This window comes from Marmota monax, unplaced genomic scaffold (assembly GCF_021218885.2).
Source record: "Marmota monax isolate L192 unplaced genomic scaffold, Marmota_monax_Labrador192_F-V1.1 WCK01_AAM20220418_F8-fsc00087, whole genome shotgun sequence".
NCBI classification, from domain to species: domain Eukaryota; kingdom Metazoa; phylum Chordata; class Mammalia; order Rodentia; family Sciuridae; genus Marmota; species Marmota monax.
In genome coordinates, this window is record NW_026693476.1 from 4,471,737 (window position 1) to 4,495,540 (window position 23,804).

General features: G+C 32.0%; 1 protein-coding gene across 1 annotated transcript in view; it reads right to left on the bottom strand.

Moving 5' to 3' along the window:
* Sycp1 (synaptonemal complex protein 1) overlaps nt 1–23,804 on the bottom strand; it is a 125,801-nt gene that overhangs the window by 10,579 nt on the left and 91,418 nt on the right. Inside the window, exons 22-25 of the mRNA XM_058583596.1 lie at nt 9,422–9,538; nt 8,908–9,018; nt 7,744–7,836; nt 2,419–2,478 (exon numbers count right to left, since the gene is read on the bottom strand). Of these exons, the coding sequence (XP_058439579.1) occupies nt 2,419–2,478; nt 7,744–7,836; nt 8,908–9,018; nt 9,422–9,538 (381 nt within the window). The remainder of the gene's footprint in view (nt 1–2,418; nt 2,479–7,743; nt 7,837–8,907; nt 9,019–9,421; nt 9,539–23,804) is intronic.

The following is a 23,804-nucleotide window of genomic DNA, read 5'->3' on the forward strand; positions in this document are numbered from 1 at the left end:
CTTTTGTATTATCTCACACATGAACTTTTGAAAGTCACCTCATATCTAACCATAACAATCTCCAAGCATCTCTAGGCTTAAATTGTGTCTATCCATAAAATCAAGGAGCCAAATTAAGTGATTCATAGTTTTTTGCCCAGTTCTACTCATCTATCATTTCATAGTCATTTTTCCAGCAGATATGAATTTTGGTAGCCACTTTTCAGAATTCCATTTCTATGTCCTTTTTCCTACATATTATTACATCATAATTGAATGAGCAATTTTTTTTACTTTTTCTTTTTAAAAATTTTTAAAAATTTGTTCTAATTAGTTATACATTACAATAGAATGCATTTTGACACATCATACATAAATGGAATATAACTTCTCAATTCTTTGGTTGTAAATAATGTAGAGTTACACAGGTCATTTAATCATATATGCACATGGCGTATGAGTGAACAATTTTTATAAAGTTTTTCTGCTCTCTTGATTCATCAATGGTCACCCTTGGAACCTCCAAAGTTTGACTTTTCATGAACATACTTTCCCCCGATTTGGCCTGAGAATGACAATTTGAAGTCACTGTACCACCTTGTGGCATGTCAGGGAAATGACATTTTCCTGGTAGCCTAAAAGAAAAGGTTCACCACTGGAGATTATCTGTCCTTCTTCATAACACATGGTGGAAACACTATTCCTTACATCTTTTCTGAATATTTTATTTCTAGTGATATATATATAAAGAACATGCACTTTTTTGTTTTATTTTTTTAAACAAACATACAACATTTATTCTATGCCAAATACTGTTTTAAATGCTTTATGAACACCATTTCATTTAATCTTCCTAGCAAATTTAGGTGGTAGGTGTTATTAGAAGCTTTTCCCATATGAGGAAACTGGCATGAAGGAGTTAAGCAACTTGCCCAAACTCAGAAATGTTTGATAACTTAATGATTATTATATATAAGGCCTATGATATTTCCGTAATATTAGAATAAAGTACCCAAAAAGCCTAGTTAAATTTCTTCACTTCTTGAAACACTTTTTTCATTTTTAAAACATATATAAAAATAAAATTTGATATTATCCAAACCCCCTGCAAACAAAATATACCAAAAATAGGCATATAATATGGAATTACACATAAATCAAAACATCCCTATAAGAATTTATGACATATACTTTTAATATAAATAACTCCTATGTTTATAAAAGAATATTAGTGATTATTCAATTTGTTTATCCTTATAAAACACTTCCCTAAGACTATATCCAACCTTGCAGGTTAGTTTTATTATAATGAAAATTTCTCCAAATATACTGTTTTCAAGTATTGATTGCAGTGTCTGGGACAAATGAAGCACTAAATATTCACTGACAGGTCTAATATTTCTTTCTTTCTCTTTTGAATTCAAATGTAAATACTTAATTGTGTTAACTAAAAACTGGTTGAATCAAAATTCTTCTGTAACAATCCAATATTATCAAATAGGTTTATAGAGGCTGAGGTATATTCCTCCCCATACCTGTTGCTTCCTTCCATGTGTAGGAAGCTCTACTAGGGTAACATTCCTAACCTCCCACCACCTTCTTAGGAAAGGAACAATGGTTTAATGTGATTGGTGAATTTGGAAGGACAAACTGGATACCTATAGTACAGCTCCTTCATTACTCCTCCTCTTAAAAACAAGAGGAAGCACACATTTGCTGTTGCTTCTGCCATAAGTTTTTAACATTAAAACTGGCCATCAAGGGCCTGGGATTGTGGCTCAGCAGTAGAGCGCTCGCCTAGCATGGGCGGGACCTGGGTTCGATCCTCAGCACCACATAAAAATAAAGGCATTGTGTTGTGCCCATCTACACCTAAAAAATAAATATTTAAAAAAAAAACTGGCCATCAAGTGGGTAGACCTGTCCAAGTCAAGGTTTACTTATGACAGAATAGGTAAATCTGACTAATCTGAAATTTCAAGATTAAGAAATTCTCTTGCCTTTAATTATAAACCATATAGTCCAATATAGTATTTTATCAACAATAAAGATATTCTTTTGGTTCTCCTTTGCTTTTATTAATTGTTTTAGAACTTAAATGAGGAAAACACAATGTTATTTATTTAGTCCCCTCAACTCAAATTAGATAAATCTAAATATAAGCTCTCTTGAAGTTTTTCAAGAGAGAAAACACACAAGTACCTTTAGACAACACTATATAAGAATTGTAAAGACTGAAATCATCTCTAATCTCCAAATGAAAGGTGTTTTGAAATTTTTAGCTAATGCTTTTGATTAATAGCAAAAAACTTTAGGAAATAAAATTGTGTGGTATATTTTAAATGTTATTTTTCTATATGAATAAAAATGATTATTTACAAGCAAATGTTAGAAAATGATTTGGTTATACAGGAAATCAGAATTACATAAAACTCTCACCTTGTCTTTTCTTTCTTTGGGAGTAATTATGTTTTCCTTTGCTTCTCTTTTGAGGATTTCCTATTAAAAATTAATATCAAATGTATACAACATAATCATTTTCATTATCACAAATGAATATTCTTATTACCAAAAGCACAAAATATTATTATTAAAATAATAATAATAATATCAAAATTCCTATTAACTATCAACAAAAAAAAAAAAAGACTAACTTTCAATCTTATAAAATAAGGAAAAGAAAAACAATTATCTCCTTTCTATAGTGGTATAGTTTGGTTTTGATAATCTTTTTATTCTGATGTGTTTTTAGTATGTATCTGTGCAATCAAGTCTCTTTAAACTCTGAATCTCAACTTTCTTATTTGCAAAATAAAATAATGAATAAGGCTGCAGAGGGGCTGGGGTTGTGGCTCAGTGGTAGAGCGCTCACCTAACACGTGTGGGGCCCTGGGTTCGATCCTCAGCACCACATATAAATAAATAAAATGAGGGTATTGTGTCCACCTACAACTAAAAAATTATTTTTAAAAAAGGATTGCAGAGTAAGGGATACATACAAGTAACTATGAAGAACTGCAAAGAAATACAAAATATTATTGGCTGTTAAAAGCAGAATCAACTTTTCCCTGTGTGTTGAAAAAAAACGTTTATTTCAGTCGAACTTAAAATAACGAATAAACTTTCAGCACAAGGTAAGCAGAGGTGAGGGACAAAAGAAGGGAAATACTGAGAAGCAAATATAATCACCTGAATAAGTATAGAAAAATTCACAACAGGAAATAATATGTAACTTTTGCTAAAGAATATAATGTTTGTATAGAAGCAGTCAAGATAAAATGATAAAAATGTTGTGGTCACTGTGGAAAGTGTAATATGCTAAGCTACAGAATTTATCTATTTTCACTGAATACCTTGCATACATCATAGTATCTCTCTCACAGTATTGTTCCTATGCAAATAAAACAACAACAACAAAAACCCACATGCACAACTCATTCCATCATAAAAACAGCAGGCAATAAACTCATTTAATAGTATTTATTGTTCTTACTGTGTATCCATTATCTACCAATGGTTAATCATCAGTTATAATGTCTACTGGTATACTCTAGAGAGCTGGAACTTTGTCTTCTTTTATATTTGCTAAATGAGCAATATTACACTGATTCCCAGAATATACTGCTTTCTAGAAGACAAAAAGAGAAAGATCTCCCACAACTGCACCATTTCTGATTCCCAGAATATATTGCCTTCTAGAAGACAAAAGGAGAAAGATCTCCCATAACTGCACTATCTCTACAACTCTTTTTGTTGGATATCTTAGTATAGATCTGATACAATGTGGGTTTTTGTTGTTGTTGTTGTTTGTTTGTTTATGGGACTGGGGATTGAACCCAGGGCCTTGTACATGCTAGGCAAGCACTCTACCAACTGAGCTATATCCCCAGCCCCTACAATGTGTTGTTGTTGTTGTTTTTAAGAGAGAGAGAGAGAGAGAGAGAGAGAGAAATTTTAACATTTATTTTTTAGTTTTTGGCGGACACAACATCTTTGTTTGTATGTGGCTGGGATGTAGCTCAGAGGCAAAGCGTGTGCCTTGCATTCGCAAAGCCCTGGGTTCGACCCCCAGTTCCAAAAAAGACAAAAAAAAGAACTCCACCAAAAAAATAAGATTAAAAAAAAAAAAAACCTACAATGTGTTTTTAAGGTGTGAATTACCTCATATACAAACATGTATCTTTGGTGGTGGCCAACTGATCATGAGTTCCTTAGTATCAAAGATATACACCCACTAAAATCCCTATTTAATCTAAGTAAATAAAATGTTGCTATAATCTGAGAAAGTAAACTGGCCTGGCAAAGACAGAATAAAGCAGGGTTACCTGAATGTAGAATAACAGCACCATGACCAAATTTCAGATCTAAATAAATTTACAAATCTGAAACTTTCTAAATAAAAAGGAAGACCAGTCGTCCTATAGAAGGACTCTGCAACAATATAGCAAATACATACTGCCTGCATCCTTCCTACTATCTTGTGTATTAAAGATAAAAATATTAATATTTATGGATAATTAAAAATTGACCCTAAGATAACACTAATTCTTAGGGATCTATAATGTTAGAACTATTTCTCACTAGTCACAATGTAACCCTAGTCACAATGTAACCTCATAGACTCATGAAATTTATTACCTGACCCACCAAAAAAAATAAGCATATCTGGGTCAGGTAATAAATTTCATGAGTCTATGAGACCAGAAACCTAAACTTTAGCTATTTTTTTTAGTTCCTGGGTATACCATTTAAATAGATAAACCCAGTATATGTCATAATCCCCATATTAGTTCTGACCACAGAATAAAAGATTTTAAGGCTGGAAGGATCATCGAGAAGATCTTACAACTCTTCATTCACATCCAGATAGAAAATAAACAAATTTCACATCACTAGGGAGAGATTCATCAAACTATGAAACATGTGAGGAAGGTGGTTTTCGATAATCTCATAAAGCCAACCTATACTAATTGAAAGTTAAGACATCATCTGATAATAGTTTCCTTATACCAATGGACTTATAGGTAAAATGAGAATTATTTTAAGAACTAAAAAAAAAAAGGTTCAACATAAATGATGAATTGAATCTACATAAATATAAAGCTCAAGTTAGATACAGGAATCATGATAAAGGAATAGAATATACTTTTTAAAATAAATCTTGACTATGTCAAATAATAAATAGTAAAATTACTTTTTCAGGGGAAGATGAAGCAGGAAAAAATATTAGGTATATTACTTAAGATATAAGGGTAATCAGTAATGTAAATGAAAAGACCTTATACACATTACAAACATGCATTCACTTCAGAGAAAAGATAATTATTAATATTTAACAAAAAAATAAAAGGACAAGAACATTATTAAAATATATATCATACCAACAATGATTAATATTCAGAACCTATAAGCAACTCAATGACAAGTCAATTGAAAAAAAGCAATTAAAATTATTAATATGATTCAAAAATAGATAAGGACTTGAATAATTAATCCTCCAAAGTAGATATACATATGGCCAACAAGCACATTTAAAGATGCTGAAAAATACTCATCATAAGAAAAATTTAAATCATAACCACAAAGAGAGATCATCTCACATACAGTAGAATGGCCACTATCAAATAAGCAGAAAATAACAAGGACAGACAAGGACATGGAGCAATTCAATTGAAACTCTTTTACACTGCAATTGGGAATGTCAAATGGTTCAGTCACTATAACAAATAATATGAAGGTTATTCAAATAATTAATAACAGAATTACCAAAGGATCTAACAATTCCACTTCTAGGTATATATCCAAAAGAAATCAAAACAGGATTTAAAAGAAATATATGCACACCCACATTCATCACAGCATTATTCACAACAGACAAGAGATCAAAGCAACCTAATAACCAATAAGAGATGAATGAATTTTAAAAATACAGCCTATGCATGCAATGAAATATTATACAGTCTTAAAAAAAGGATATCCTATCATAAGCCATAACATGAATGAACCTTAAAGGTATATGCAATTTAAAATTTGAGAATTGTTTGTTTCTGGAATTTTCTGTTTAATATTTTTGGAGTACAGTTAACTGTGGGTACTAAAGTCACCAAAGGACAAATTCTGTAAGATTCCATTCATATGAAGCAACTGAAGTAGTCAAAATAAGAAAGAGAAGGCATAAAGGTAGTTACCAAGAATTGGGGATGGTGTAGAATTAGTGCTTAATGGATATGGAGTTTCAATTTTGCAAGATGAAAAAAGTACGAGAAATATATTCATACAACAATGTGAATGTATTTAATACCACTGAACAGTACATCTAAAAAGTGTTAAGACAGTTAATTTCATGTTACATATACATATACACACATACATACAAACACACACACACAACAAAAAATAAAACTACAAACCATTCTAATTTACTAATATAAAAGCACTAAACAAAATATCGGTTATAAATCAGTGTTGCATTTAAAAATATATATCATGACCAGGGTTATCCCAAAAATCCAAAATAAAATACATATCATAACAATAAATATGATTAGAACTATTAGAGAAAAGAAGACTCAAATCAGAGACTTAATCAAGGTTAGTAAATGTAAAATGTAAGAGACAAATTACAGAAAAGTGAGGGTCACAGCATAAGTATCAGAACAGGCTGACTTTGAGGCAAAAGGACAAAGATAAAAGAGCAGAATAGCATGACATTTCATCATGCTATTCACAATGATATGCAACTTAAAATTTGAGAATTGTTTGCTTCTGGAATTTTCTGTTTAATATTTTTGGAGTACAGTTAACTGTGGATACTAAAACCATGGAAAGTGAAATGACAGACAAGGAGGAACTACTATGTTTGTTAATCATTTATCCAGTACTATGGTTTGGAGGCTTGTTTCCTCTAAACTCATGTTACAATCTGGTTGCTACTGTAGCACTGTTAAGACTTAACTATGTAATCTTGAATCAACAGCCCAATCTCTGTAAAAATGAAGACAATAATAGGTATTGCATACAACATTATTGTAAGGATTAAAGTAGGGTATTCAATACAGTGCCTGCCACACAGAAAGCAAAAAATAAATAAATAACTAGCATTTTTAATTTTAAAGTGTGAGTCAATTCATCTTGTAAACTGCAAAAGATATGAGCCATTTTTCTGAAACAATGAATAGCTGAAAAGTCATATTAAAGTATTTTAAATATTAATATATGATAATACTTCTCAAATAGTTATTTTTAAGGCATTTCTATTCTTAAAGGTGCACACATACTCATGTGTTTAGCATTTAAATGCTAAATACTTCTAGGGAAAAGCTAGCAGGGAAAACTGAATTTTCTAATCCCTAGTTATCCAAATTAATCAAATTATTTTCTAATATAACATACTTAAAGCACAAATTTGCATCTAAATCTTACAATCTTTTACCTATAAGGCAAAAAAAAACCTACTTTTTCTTCTTTCTCTATTTCAAGTTGCTTCTTAATGGACAAAAATTCAATTTTTAGATTAGACAGTTCAAGCTCCTAAAGAAAAAGAAATATGAAGTTTATAAGCACTTCCATATATTTCTCAAGACAATAAAAATGTAAACCAGTGCTCCAAGTAAATTCAATTCTGTATATAGAGAAATAAATTCATCATAAAATATCCTTTAAAAACATACAGATATGAAAGTTGCTAGTTGAACATGATTAGATTTCATTTAAACAAGTTTTTTTATTGTTTTCGTTAAAGAAAGATTTAACACTGTATCTTACCAAAGATGCTTTCACTGATGACTGTTCTTGTTCTCTGCTCTTATAAAGTCCTAATTCTGAGTCTCTTTCTTCAACAATCTTATCATATTGGTGCTATATTAAACAAAGAAAATTATTTAAACTGAGTTGTCTTTGATATCCTAATATTTAATATTTGAAGAAAGTGATATTTATAAGTTTCTGTGTATATATGTGTGTGTATGTGTGTATGTGTGTGTGTGTGTGTGTGTGTGTGTGTGTATATATATATATATATTTTTTTTTTTCATCCAAACTACTTAAACAGTCTTGAAAATATCCTAACAGAAGAGCAAGAAATAACTCCTTTTAATTAGAAACACGGAATTTCATCATTTAAAAAATGCAGTAGAAATACCCAGACTTCTTAGAGAAGTGGCTGATTCAAAATCTGAGAGAGGGAATACAAAATGAGCTTTGAAAACTTTGCCATTACGAAGAGAAAGCTATCAGAGACTAGCAGAGTCAAGTCAAAAGGACTTGCCAGTAAGCTTGAAGAGGTTCCCACTGGCCAAAGGTGGTATAATTTGAGTATCAATATGGATAAAAACTTCACTGGACAGAAACATAACATACTTAAATATATGAGTTCATAATATTAATTATTTTTTTAAATCTTCATTGGTTACCTCATAATTATGTTAGATTCCAGCAACAATTTTTATAAATGAATAGGTAGGTACAGCCTACCTCTCTCCAAGTCTAAAAGGGAATGAGGCCTGCTTTCCTGACAGACACTCACATACACAACAAACATTAAGTCTTTCATCTATTTATTACTTTATTAAAATTTGTTTAGCTTAGTAAGTGTTAGGTACCACATAGAGAATACAAATACTAATAAGAAATACATACTGGGTATGTTCCTTAAATAAAAGATGGAAAGTGCAAGCAATGAGACTACTAGAAGAATTCAGAAAGAGTGATTACATCCATCTAAAATATATGATAAGGATATTTACTCAAGGAAGTGGCACCTAAGCCATGTATGATTAAAATCTAAAATTAGAAAAAGTGGATCAAAAGAATTCCAGCTATAATTAGTCACTGTTGTACAATAATTTTCTCTAAGAAATCAGAATATTTTGAGTTCATTTTTGACCAGAAATATGGCTCCAATTAATAATTTTTATGATATAAAGTTACCTTATGTTTTTCCATAAGCGCTACCATTTCAGCTATTTTATGTTGACATCGTATATCAATTTCTTTCTGTAATTTTACTGCTTCATCAGCTATTAATTTTGCCTTCTCAACCTATCAAATTAAAAGTTTCTTAAAATTAACATACAAAAACAAATTTAATTTGTAAAAAGCATATATAAAAATACATATATATCTATATTAAAGGCAAAACTCAAACTCCAGGAAATTAGAAAATGTATACTATTTGGGTATTTTAGGGTGCTTTTTATCAAGTGAATTGACAATGAAACACTGATAAATATTTAAACTTCTAAAAAATTATATGCTACTGAATACTCAAATGTTTACAATTCTTTTAGCTTCTATATAAACTGACAACTGTCACTAATACACATTTATAAAAACTTCTTAAAAATCACAATTTAAAAACTGAGAATATTACTTTTTTCTTCAAATGCAAATAAACAAATATAGAATTTTAGTATAAGTTCTAAACACATTGAGATTTTCCTACCTCTCCCAAAAGATTGTCTTCTGATATCTTTTTGTCCTCAATTTCTTTTTGATAGTTGTCAGACATTTCTTCAAATTTCTGTTTGGCATTTTCTAGTTCTAACTCTAATTTACTGACCTTTAAGTAAAGAAAATAGCATGAATATTATTACTAAAGGCTGTGGATTACTTGAAAATATTCCATAGTCATTTTGTATTTTGTGAATCTTAGATAACTTATTCATGGAATAATGGTTTTTCATATGTGAGACATGCTTCATTTTCCACAGTCTCTCTTGCCACCTAAAATATGTATTTATTCTTGAGAAGTAATATAAAATGAGCATTCACGCTTATTTTTAAAGAATTTTAACAATATTTAAATCAGTCAACTTCAGTGCCACATGTTTTATTACAATAAGTAACTAGAACAGAAAACCCCTAGAGAAAGCATACTCTAAAGAGATTAATTTTCTGTAAAGAAGAAACACCCTCAATTTCTATTGTTTTATATACTTTGTATAAACATTTACTGAGTTTTATAACTCAAATGTAATAATTATTAATAGAGAAGTGCCCTGAATTAGTACTTACACTCAGATTCACTTTTATCTTAGGGTAGGGATGAATTAGAATTGAGGAAGGGTGTACATGGTAGGGACAGAAATTGGGGAAGGGAAGCATGGATAATTTAACAGATAATAAGACTATATTCTGTATCCATGAGTCAACCATCAACTTTAAGACACAGAACATTACCAATATCGATAAAGGCTTCTGAATATCCCTTTTCATTAGTTTTTCCCTACTGCCCCCTCAAGTGTAACAAACATTCCTGATACTGATATTTTAAAATAAATATTCTTTATTTCCTTGTTCTTCTTTATAACTTTCAAAATTATATATCCCTAAGTAATATCTGTTTTGAACTTTATGTTTCCACAGTGCATATATTTTTTGTCTTGCTTTTTTAACTCAACAGCATGTTCTAGATAGTTATGTATTTAAACTACATTCATTTCCTCTAAATAGTAGTGTTCCATTATATTATTTTTTTTCAAATATCATTTTATTAATGCCCCATATAAAGGAACTGAAAATATTTTATTGCTTTTCATATCAACCTAAATTGACTGTCAAGTTGTAAGACATAAACAAAGTTTAAAAGTATCTTGACAATTAGAAAAATTGTTTATTAAAAACAAGAATGAGTACCTTAGCGGATAGTAAAGAGTAATAATTGTGGAGACAAATAGAAAATAGAAAATCATGGGCAAGAAAACCCACAAGTTTACAAGCAAATTATTTGACAATCACATTGTACCCACAAGCTAAATAAACCAGAACACCAGTCATTTTAAAAAGCTAATGTGATCATGGGATATACTAGCAAGTACCTAACATGTTAGGTATAAGAAATAACTATACCTGGAATTCATGAATCTCTGTAAACATTATAAGCCTTTATATAACTTGGCTTACAATAACAGGATTTTAGCACCCTTCTCATACTCTCACACAGTGTTCACATGCTCCCCACCTCACTTAGATACAGGCACATAGAAACACAAATGCATAAAAATGTATGTATTTATCAAGAAATAAAGATACAGACTTCTGGACACAGATTTCCAGAAAAAAAAAATGAGTAAACTTGTTGGGAAAACATATAACGGCAGCAGCACCCCAGAGAAATACCCCAGCATGGAGGCGTCTAACGACCCCCTTTCTCCTCTTTGTTTCTTTCACTGGCGCGAAACGTTCCCGCCAATGTTCAAACCCTGCTGGTGGGAAGTCTTAGCCCCAATTAGAATTAACTTCTTGGACTCCAGAACTGACATATGGAAGAGCTTGCCAATAAACGGGCGACCTGTTATCTACCTCAGCCCTGCGACCTCTCCTTAGACCTACATAAACACACAGCCTTTTGTAATAAAGTGGAAAACTCTTTGGGGATCTGTGTCGTGTGGTGCGGCGTCTTCCAGTCTTACAAAACTGAATCTGAGTTCCTATGTATATTTTATCTTCCTTTATTCCACTTTAAAATCAACAAATCAAGAAATATTTTGAAAGAGCCTAACCATGTGTTTTTTGTTCATTAATATATTCTTGCTTAACTCTTGTTCTCTTCATCCTAATTTTTTGTTTGTTTAGTACCAGGGAGTAAACTCAGAGATGCTTAACCACTGAGCCACATACCCAGGCCTTTTTATTTTTTATTTTGAGAAAGGATCTCATTAAGTTAGCAGGGCCTCAATAAGTTGCTGAGGCTGGCTTTGATTTTACAATCCTTCTGCCTCAGCCTCCCGAGCTGCTGAGATTACAGGCATGTGCCACTTTGTCCATCTCTCCTAAACTTTAATTGCTTCTTTTCTTATGTTATCATTTGCTGCTATGACATTGATTTCTCCAAGAATTACTGATAATTATTAGAAAAGAATGTGTGTGTACATGTGTGTGCATGTGTAAATGCACACAAAACAAATGCCTGAATAGGATTGTATAAAGTAGGCTAGTTGCCCCTAAGTATTCTATCCCTCTCTTTTCAGTAACTATTGGTTTCCAAGTGTCCTCACCCCAGATATCCTTTTTTGATCCTTCAACTTTACCTACCCTGGGCAGCAAGGACTTTGTGTAAATATATTATATCCATTTTCATCTAAACTTGCAAATCCTATCCTGTAACTTCTTAAGATATATAAGTGCTATTGTGATAAAGCAGCCCAGATATAGGTTTGTATTTTAATTGTAGCACCTGGAAAGAATTTGCCTTAAAGGAAGAAAACAAATTTTTAAACTTGTGATAATATCAAGACCTTTGACAGATGGTGGAAGAGTATATTTGGGGCAATAGTATTTCACAGCATTCCTCATCATATCATATAAACAATAACTTAGTCCACCTGTGCTCAGGACCTGGTTTGAGCACATAAATGTTTAATAATAAAGTAATTTTTAAACTTTTTTTAGTTGTAGATGGACACAATACCTTTTTTAAAAATTTTGTTTATTTATTTATTTTTTACATACATGACAATAGTGGAATGCCTTACACTCATTATTACCCATTTACAGCACAATTTTTCGTAACTCTGTATATAAAGTATGTCCACGCCAAAATTATGCCATTATACATGTGGCTCTTTTATTGCATTATAATTCTTAATACACATATATACCACAGTTTTTCAAATCTGGTTGTATATAAGGTATGTTGACATCAAATTCAAATTTTCATACATATATTTTTTATAATGATGATCATCACATTCCCCCATCTTTGCTAATCCCCCTCTCCCTCCCTTTCCCTCCACCCCTCACAGCTTTCTTTATGTATTCAATTGTTCATAGATCCTTTAACATTCTTGTAAACATCTCCTAAGTGCAAAAATATAGCATTTATAACATATGCCTAGGATTGGAATTGCTGGGTCACAGAGCAGGTTATATGCTCAACTTTATAATATAATTAAGTACATGTACCAATTTAAATTACCATCAACAGTGTTATAACTTCTACATCCTTCACAAATTCATCTAGAGTTGATGACGTAGGTGAAAGTATTTGAGGTTTTGCAATTTAATTTGCATTTTCTTAAATATTGAACATTATATTATTTAACTCTTCATGTTTGGTGTTCTGTGAAATCTCTGTTCATATCTTTCACCCATTTATCTATTTTGTATTTCATCTTTTCTTAATGACTTGTTTATTAATTATATAATTCAAATTCTTTTTTCATCATAGTTGGCTCTTCATATCCATAAGTTCTGCATTAGTGGATTCCACCAACCTCAAATTTAAATATTAGGGGAGAAAAACTATATATTTACAGAACATATACAGACTTTTTCTTATCATTATTCCCTTAAAAATACAACTATTTATGTAGCACTTATACTGTATAGGTATGTTAAATAATCTAGAGATGATTTAAGTATATGGGAAGATGTGAGTATGTCATATACAAATTCTATACCATTTTATATAAAGAACATCCATAGATCTTGTTATCTGAGGGACATCCTAGAATAAATCCCCCGTGGATAATATGCATATTAAATATTTCTCCCAGGTTAAGATTTGTATCTTTGCTAATTAAATAAAAGCTATAAATTAGAGCATATATGAATTTATCAATGTTCTCAAATAAGGTTGTGGTTTATTTTTTAATCTTATTTAGGAGTTCTTTATAACCGAATCATAGAGATATTCTCCCTATCTTCCTCAAATATTTTGAAATTCTGTCTTTCACATTTACATCCTTGAGGAATTCTTTTTTGTGTATAACATAAGGATATAATAGTCAAATGTCCCAAAACTACATTGCTGCAATGCAATCTCTGTATTATGTCAGGTTTTCATTTACTCATGCATTGTTTTCTAGGCTCTCCTATCAACTAGTTAGACTACCTTTGTGTCAATATCATACTGTCTTAATTACCTTAGCTATGTAAATAATCTTCATATCTGGTAGGACACACTTCTCTGTCCTTCCTAAAGATTGCTTAGTTAATCTTGGCCAGCTGTTCAAATATATACAGAACATATAGACTTTTTCTTATCATTAATCCCTTAAAAATACAACTATTTATGTAATACACACACACACACACATATATATATATACACACAATTTTACCTGAACATGTATATAAATTTAAAGTTAACTAGCATTTTCATTTTCACATAAGTAGCATATTTTAAAATTACATTTTACAATTTATTTTTGTAATTGCAGGTGTTTTAAGACTAGTAATGATTTCTATGTAATGACTAAGTACCTTACTTAACACACATAATGACTGTATTAATTCATGTAAGTTTCCACATACAAAACTCCTATCTTAAGCCACCTGAGTTTGAAGTTTGCCCTTTCAAAGATTTTAAATCACTAATTTGATTTCTTCACTAGGTCTGTCTGGGCTAATTATTTCTTTTTGAGATTTTTTGGTCAATCTATTTCATTTTAACTTTTTTTCAAATATGTTGGTATTATGATATTCACAATAAAGGTTTTAGTTAACTTTAACTTTGGTAAAGTTATGTTGTAATTTCTAGATTAATAGAATTGTGGTTAAAGGATATATCCCATGTGACTTCAATCCTTTGAAATTTATGAAAGATATATATTTATATTTATCAAGTCTGTTAGTCTGAAAGTTCATAAAAGTTATGTTTTCTTTACTTTTTTTCCCTTTACTTCTTAAACTAAAAATATCCTCATTTTTCTAACTTTCTTAAAAGATAAGTATGTTGTGGACATAATTCAAGGTGGAACCATTATCTTCTCAGCAATTCAGAATATTTTCCATTTTCTGACTTCCATTATTGTTGGTTGGGAGATATCTACCTCCTACAATTTTTTCATTAGTGATCTTTCATTGTTCTCTAGCTACTTTCAATACCCCAATGTGTCTATTATTTTGTAGTCTTACTATACTAAGTCTAGAAGTGAATTTCTTTTCATTTTTCCTGCTTTGGTATAAACCTTTCTTTGGGAATATCTGTTAATTCATGTCTTTCATCAATTCTAAATTTTCTCAATAATTATTACCTCTCCAATTCATTCTACTATTTCCTTCTTCCCAGACAATATAACATCCTTTAAAAAACAAATTCATTATTATAAATAACAACACTAACATTATAATAGTATATAAATTAGACATGAGACATAAAGGAGATAATTAATTCTTAAGGCCAAAATATATCAGTAAAACAAAGAAAGATTTCCAGAGTGGATAAAATTATAAACTACAACTATATGCCATTTATAAGAGACATATAAAACATAAAAATGCAAAAAGGATGAAGAATAAATGCATTCAAAAGACACACCATGCAAAAACTAAACAGAAGAAAACTGGTATAGTTATAATAGGAAAAACTGTTCTAGGACAAGAAGCACTGCTAAAGATAAAGACTGTATCTTTGTTTTAATAAAAATTTCTATTATATATAAATGCAGAAAACACATTAAATGTGCATATAGAATTCCATCTTGTATAAAATGTTTCATATAAATAAGTAAAAACCACATAATAAAATGGCCTTAAAACAAAGAAAAGTTGAACCAAACACAACAACACATGAATGTAATCCTAGGTACTCGGGAGTCTAAGGCAGGAGGATTGTAAGTTCAACTTCAGCCTGGGCAATTCTTATTTTCAAAATTGTTGAGTCCTTTGAAAGTTCATATATATTTTATAAGAAGTTGGTTAAAGTCTTTTTTTTTTTTTTTTTTTTTTTGGTACCATGGATGAACCCAGGGGCACGTCACACCACTGAGCTACATCCCCTAATTATCCTTTTTATTTTGAGACAGGGTCTCACTAAATTGCCTAGAACCTTGCCAAGTTGCTGAAGCTGGTCTCAAACTTGCGATCCTCCTGCCTCAGCTTCTCAAGTCACTGGGATTACAGGTCTGGATTACAGGCCTGGATCACAATGCCTGTAAATGTCTATTTTTTTTTTTTTAAAGACTGCTGGAAATATGATGGGGGTTGACTTGAGTCAATGTAGGTAAATCTGAAATCTGAAAAATACTGAAACATCCAATTAACATAGTATATTATTTACAGAGGTTTTCTTTAGTTGATCTCAGGAATGTTTAAATCTTTTCAGTGTAAAAAGTGTTGCACATATTTTGTTCATTTATCTCTATTATATGAATTTTGGTGCTACCCTAAATGATATTATGCTTTAAAATTCATTTTTCAAGGTCTAGGGCTGGGGCTCAATGGTAGAGCACTCGCCTAGCATGTGCTTTGGTATAAACCTCTTTGGGAATATCTGGGTTCGATCCTCAGCACCACATAAAAGTAAATAAAACGAAGGTATTGGGTCCAACTCCAACTAAAAACTAAATATTTTTTTAAATTCATTTTTCAAGTAGTATCTGTTAATATATAGAAATGAAATTGGTTTTTGGTCATTGGCGACTTTGTAAAAACATTGAAGTTCTTAATGTAGATCTTAATGTAGACAATATGACACTTATAGAGAGACAGCTTTACATATTCCTTTCCAATTTGTATGTCTTTATTTCTTTTTCTTGACTTATTGTACTGGCTTGAACTTGAATAATACAATATTGAATAGGAGTAGTGAGAGCTGATATTACTATTTATATTAAAAGGAAAGCATCACTAAGTATGATGCTAGTTGTAGATGATTTGTAGATGTTCTTTTTCAGATTAAGAAAGTCCTCTTCCATTCCTATTTTATCATGAATAAGTGTTAACAATTTTGTCAAATGCTTTTCTCCAATTATTCTAATATTACATGATTTTTCTCCTTTTTTAGATGGTAAATTAAGTTATACTAAGAGTTTCAAATTTTAAACCAACAATATACTGCTAAGATGAATATTCCACTTGTTTAATGTAATATGGTTTATATGTATTCACTAACATAGATTTACTAATATGTTATTAAAGATATTATATCTATATTCATAAGGACAGTTGATCATAATTTTCTTTTCCTGTTATGTCTTCATTAGTATTTGGTATCAAGTTAGGAACAGTTCCTACTCTTTTATTTTTCAGGAGTCTGTGGAAGACTGGTATTGTTTCTTACTGAAGTGTTTGACAGAATTCACTAGTGAAATCTTCCAGATCTAGGTTTTTATCTGGAAGATTTTTTGTGACAAATTCAATTTCCATAATAGATAAATAAGAAGTTGGGTGTAGTGGCACACACCTGTAATCTCAGCAACTCAGGAAGCAGTAGAAGGAGGATTGCAAGTTTGAGGCCAGCCCTCAGCAACTTAGCAAGACCCTGTCTCCAAATAAAAAACAGAAAGGGGACTGAGATGCAGCTCAGTGGTGCAGTACTCCTGGGTTCAATCCTCAGTACCAAAGATAGGTAGGAAGATTAGTAGATATACAGAAAATTTGCCCATTTTACTTAAGTTTTACATTTCTTGACAGGAAATCAAGTAATCTGTAGCATTCCTTTATTAGAATTTGAATGGCTGTAATATTTATACTAATAACAACCTATTTCTGCCTTTAGTAAAATTTATATTCTCCTATCTCCTCCATGTCTTTCTCATGGTCACTCCTGCTAGGAATTTATCAACTTTATTAATACTTTCAAGGAATAATTTTTACTTATGTTTTTCTATGTCTCGTTTCTTTGATCTCTATTATTTCATTTTGTCAACTTTCTGTGAATTTAATTTGCTCAATGTTTTGTTTCTAGATGAAAATCTAGATCATTTCTTTTTTTCTAAAATAAACATTTAAATCTACACATTTCCTTCTAAGAACTGGTTTAGTTGTGGGCTGGGATTGTGGCTTGGTGGTAGAGCAATCGTCTGGCATTTGCGAGGCCCTGGGTTCGATCCTCAGCACCACATAAAAATAAATAAACAAAATAAAGGTATTGTGTCCAACTACTTCTACAAAATAAATATTAAAGAAAAGAACTGGTTTAGTTGTGTCCACAAATTTTGATATTTTACTTCTATCATTCAATTTAAAATAATTTCTGCTTTTTTTCTCTTTCTCTGGCCTCTGAATTATTTTCCAGTACAATGTTTAAATTCCAAATATTTTGACCTTTCTAGATATTTTATGAATTATTATTTCTTATTTCACTGTTATACTAAAAGAACATTCTTTGTAAGACTTCAATCTTTTGAGATGCATAGAGACTATAGCCCAGCATACGGTTTATATCTTAGTAAGTGTTCACTTCAACAGAATTTACCATTTCTAGTATAGTGTTCTGTAAATGTTAATTAACTTAAAATAGCTAATAGTATTGTTCATATTGTCTATATCCTTAGAGATATGTGCAAATATATTAACAATTGATATATATTTCTGATGAACTGACACCTTTATCATTATGAATGATATCATTATGAGCTTTTTTTATTCCTTGTCTCTAAATCTATTTTTTATGTTATTAAAATTATTATTCCAGGTTTCTTATGTTTACTGCTGACATGATATATAGTATACCTTTCTTCATCTTTCTACTTTCAATTTCTTTGTGGTTTTAAATTAAATAATATTATGGCTCTCATAAGCAGTATAAGGTCTGGGCTTGATTTTCTAATCCAGAACTGACAATATCTGCATTTTATTACTATATGAGTCCACTGATATTTCATGTACAGGAATACCTCCGAGATGTGGTTTGGGGTTTGGTTCCAGACAACTATAATTAAGCAAATATCATGACAAAGTGAGTCATACGAATTTTCTAATTTCTTGGTATATATGAAAGTTATGTTTAAAACATATTATTAATTGTCAAATAGCACTGTCTTTAAAAAGCTTATATCTCTAATTGAAAAATACTTTAGGGCTGGGGACATAGCTCAGTGGTAAAGTGCATGCCTACTATGAGTGAGACTCTCAGTTCACTCCCCAGTAAAGAAATTTAAAAATTTTAAGAAATTAAAAATATTTTTTAAAACCAACAAACAGAATAAATTTAAAATAATTTGTTGCTGAAAAATGCTAATGGTCATCTCAACTATTAGAAAGAATGGTACAATGCTAATGGTGATCTCGGCTATTAGAAAAAATCGGTTAGCATACAGTTACCACAAAACTTCAATTTATCAAAAACAAACTGATTCAAAATGATGGAATAGAAAAAGGCTGTATGCCTAGTTGCTCCGTGGCTCAGAATTCAAGCAAAAAGAGTACTTTACCTCAGTAGGTAAAAGAGAGATTTCACTAAAATTCAATATCGGAGAGTCAGAGTGTCTTAGAGACTCAAATTCGGGTACATTAAACAAAGAAGAAAATGTACAGTGGAGCCAAGCCCATTACAGCAGGAGCCGTGGTAATAGCACTAGTTCACCATAGAGGGAGAGAGAAGACTGAGAGACACACAGAGTTGGTATAGAAAAACCTCAGATCAGAAAAGCAGCCTGAAATTAGCTGATCCACATGGTGCCCTGTGCACTGGTGCTTGAAAATTGATCTCTGCTTCTCAACTGACCATGGACAGTTGAGGAGGGAGCCATCTTGAAGCAGCCATACTGCGGCTGCTGCTGCTTCAGAAGTTAGGAAATCAGAGTAAACACTGTCACATTGTCCCAGCAAGTGCCTACTGTATAGCTTAGGGAGATTATGAGTGAAACAGGCACAGAAAAGACTGTACCCAGGGGTTCAAGTCAGAAAATCAAAAGGGAGCCCAACTTACTTCTCCTTTAAGTCTGGCAACTCACATGACCCAGTGAAGCAGGTCAGGAATCTGAAAAGGTGAGTGTAAATACACTTAGGGACTAAGTCTGGGAAGGCTGTGTTCATGGGCAGCAGAGTGTGTGGAGAACTTGCTCCCCTGTCCCATGAATAGAATTCTTAGAAGAGTCCTGAGATTCAGTAACTCAACAGAGATTGCAATTGCCAGGCCCAAGGGGTATGTTGATCTAATCTGTCCAGAGCAGACACCACCCAACAAAATCCTCAGGCCTGATTAGACCTAAGCTCCACCTACTAGAACCCCCACACACAGAAATCTGCAGCAGTCTCACACTGGGAGTGCACCCATCTGATATGTGCAGACAAAACTCCAACTGAGGGAGAGGGAAGGGAGAATGCAGGCAAAAAAAGATGGTGGAATAAGATGGACATGAGGGCTGGGGCTGTAGCTCAGTGGTAGAGCACCTGCCTAGCATGCGTGAGGCACTGGGTTCGATCCCCAGAACCACATAAAAATAAACAAATAAAATAAGGGCATTCTGTCCATCTAAACTACAAATTAAAAAAATATATATGGACATCATTACCCTAGGTACAGATATGACTGCACATATGGTGTGACACTACATTGTGTACAACCAGAGAAATGAAAAGTTGTGCTGCAATTGTGTACTATGAATCAGAATGCATTCTGCTGTCATATATACCTAATTATAATGAATAAATTAATTAATTTAAAAAACTCCAACTGACAGTACTTTCCACTCCACTTTCCCTCATATTGATGAAGAGGGAAGCTGAGACTTATTTCACAGAGCTTCAGAATTAGGCCACTCCAATGTGCAACTCAGAGAGCAACACAAAAAGAGGAAGGGGTTACACAAAAATAATTATCTCATACCTAAAATATTCATTGGAAAAAGAAGCCTCTTCAACAAATAGTGCTGGGAAAACTGGAAATCCACATATAGCAAAATAAAAGAAAACCCCTCTCTCTCATCCTGCACAAAACTCCACTCAAAGTGGATCAAAGACCTAGGAATCAGACAAGAAATCCTATACATAACGAGAAGAAAATGTAGGCCCAATACTCCAACATAACACCTCAGGAACTGACTTCTTTAAAAAGACTCCTAAAGCATAAGAAGTAAAATCAACAATCAATAAATGGGATGGCATCAAACTAAAAAGCTTCTTCATGGCAAAGGAAACAATTAAGAACATGAAGAGACAGCCTACAGAATGGGAAAAAAATCTTTGTCACCTGCACCTCAGACAGGTCAGTAATTTTCAGAATATACAAAGATTTCAAAAAACCTTAATACCAAAAAAGCAAATAACCCAATCAATAAATGGGCAAAGGATCTGAACAGACACTTCACAGAAGAAGAAATACGAATGGTCAATAAATATATGAAAAAAATGTTAAACAGCTCTAGGAATTAGAGAAATGCAAATTATACTGAGATTTCATCACAATCCATTCAGAATAGCAATTATTAAGAATATAAGCAAAGCTGGAGCTCAGAGATAGAGCACTTGCCTAGTCCATGTGAGGCAGTGAGTTCGATTCTCAGCACCACATAAAAAATAAATAAAGTATTGTGTCTGCCTACATCTAAAAATATTTTTAAAAATACTTATATATATATATAGATAGATAGATAGATAGATAGTATGTGTATGTATGTGTGTGTGTGTGTGTGTGTGTATATATATATATATTTATTTATTTATTTATGTGTGTGTGTGTGTAACAATAAATGTTGGTGAGGGTACACTCATACATTGTTGATGGGACTGCAAATTGGTGCAACCACTCTGGTAAATAGTATGAAGAGTCCTCAAAAACTAGGAATGGAACCACCATTTTACCCAGCTTTCTCACTCTTCAGTATATATATAAAAGATCAAAAATCAGCATACTACAGTGACACAGCCACATCAGTGTTTAGAGCAGCACAATTCACAATAGCTAAGCTATGGAGCCAACCCAGGCTCTCTTCAATGGATGAAAGGATTAAAAAAATGTGGTGTATATATACAATGAATATTACTCAGGCATAAAGAAGAATGAAATTATGGCATTTGCTGGTAAATGGAAGGATCTGGAGACTATCATGGTAAGTGAAATAAGCCAATCCCAAAAAAACCAAGGCTTATTTTCTCTGATATGTGGAAGCTAACCCACAATAATTGGGGGAGAGTAAGAAAAGAATTTCAGTAGATTAGACCAAGGGGAATGAAAGAAACAAAGTGGGGACAGGAAAAAGAGAGTTGAATAAATCTGACATAATATTCCTATGTACATATATGAATACACCACAATGAATCTCACCATTTGTGTACATTCACAAGAATGGGGTCCAAATTAGAGTAGAATATATTCCATGCCTGTATAATTATTATCAAAACAGATTCTACTGTGATGTATAACATAATAAAACAAATATAAATAAATAAGTGGAAGGGGTTAACACTCCCCAACCCTTGCTCACTCTCAGTATATAGCTCAAACAGAAAGAGACAGGTTGTCATGGACAGTGACCATCCATTCTTATCAACTACTTTGACAACCTCAATGGAGATAATTCTGTCATTTTTTTTTTTTTAAAAATCATTTGTGTGTGTGTGTATGCCCATTTGTATGTGCGTAAAAGAGGATTTTGTTTATTGGTTCAGGATACACACACACACACACACACACACACACTTTTTTTTAGGATTTTTTAATGTAGTTATTTTTCCTTGCCTTATCTTTTGAGGGTTAGGATTTGGGGTTTTTATATTTTGGTTTGGTTTGGTTTGTTTTCATTTGTTTACCTTGTTTCTCTTTCTTTTCTTCTCCTAACAGCTAAATTCTATTGTTCTCTCTTCCTCTCCCCCTTTACTTCATTTCTCCTGTTTTTCTCTTCCTTTCTTATAAACATCACCTGCTACATCTCTTCTGCATTCTCTCTGTTCACTTTTTGATATTATAAACTATTTTCTACTTTCCTAACACATTTTCTCTTAATTAACTGTATTTTACCATATTTTAGAATTAATTGGTTTATGTAACTCCTGTCCACACCATTAATGCTGATGCAATTATTACTTCTGTGGATTACATAGTTGATACCTGCTGTTTGCTTTAAAGCCAGATCAAGTTCATGGTTATTGTTTTTACTAATGACAATTGCTGACCACACATTCCCATTTCATGTGGTAATGTTGTATATGTCATAATAGAAACTGGGTATTTATTTTATTGTTTCCATTGGTCGTTGCTATTGTTTGTTTAGCTTTATTTGGTGAGGTGCTGGGAATCTATAGAGACACTACAAATTCGAGGGTAGAAACTCTACTACTGAAATAAACTCAACTAAAAGCACAACCTTACTCCACATACAAATTAATGACAATCTCCAGCTTTAATTTAATACAAAGAATAGATTATATAAAAATCCAAACTAACAATCAGTAGATATGGCTAGGGGTGGGCCCTCAGGTCCTCCCTATAGACATCCTACAGACATCTGCTATGGTAAAACCAGAGGCTGAAGATGCCACACCTATAATGGAGTATCCATCTAGATGTCTTTAGAACACTCTGGCAAGTGAAAACTATACATGAAAACAGAAGAGAAATCCCTCTCAATAGATGCATAAAAGCCAACACAGGAATACAACAAATTTGAACCAAAATAAAATACTATACCTCCTCAGTTCATAATTCCCCAACAACTGGCTCCAAAAGTACTGAGGTAAATGAAATAGCAGATAAAGAATCATTATAAAAATGATCAATGAATTCCAAGAGAATACAGAAAAATAACTGAAGAATTAAGAAAGTCAATAAAGTATATGAATAAGAAATTCAATAAGGAGATAGAAACATTTTCAAAGAACCAAACAGAAATCTTGAAAATGAAAGTCAATAAATCAAATAAAATGATCAGTTGAAAGTCTCTCATGGTAAAGACAGAATCTAAGAGCTGGAAAATAAAGTGTTCAGCCTTATTCAATTCAGACAGCATTAAAGAGAATAAAATAAGTAGCTGGGCACAGCAGTGCACATCTGTAATCCAGCAGCTCGGGAGGCTGAGGCAGGAGGATCCTGAGTTCAAAACTAGCCTCAGCAGGCTGGGGCTATAGCTCAGTTGGTATAGTGCCTGCCTTGCATGCATGCACAAGGCCCTGGGTTCAATCCCCAGCACCACCACCAAAAAAAAAAAACCAGCCTCAGC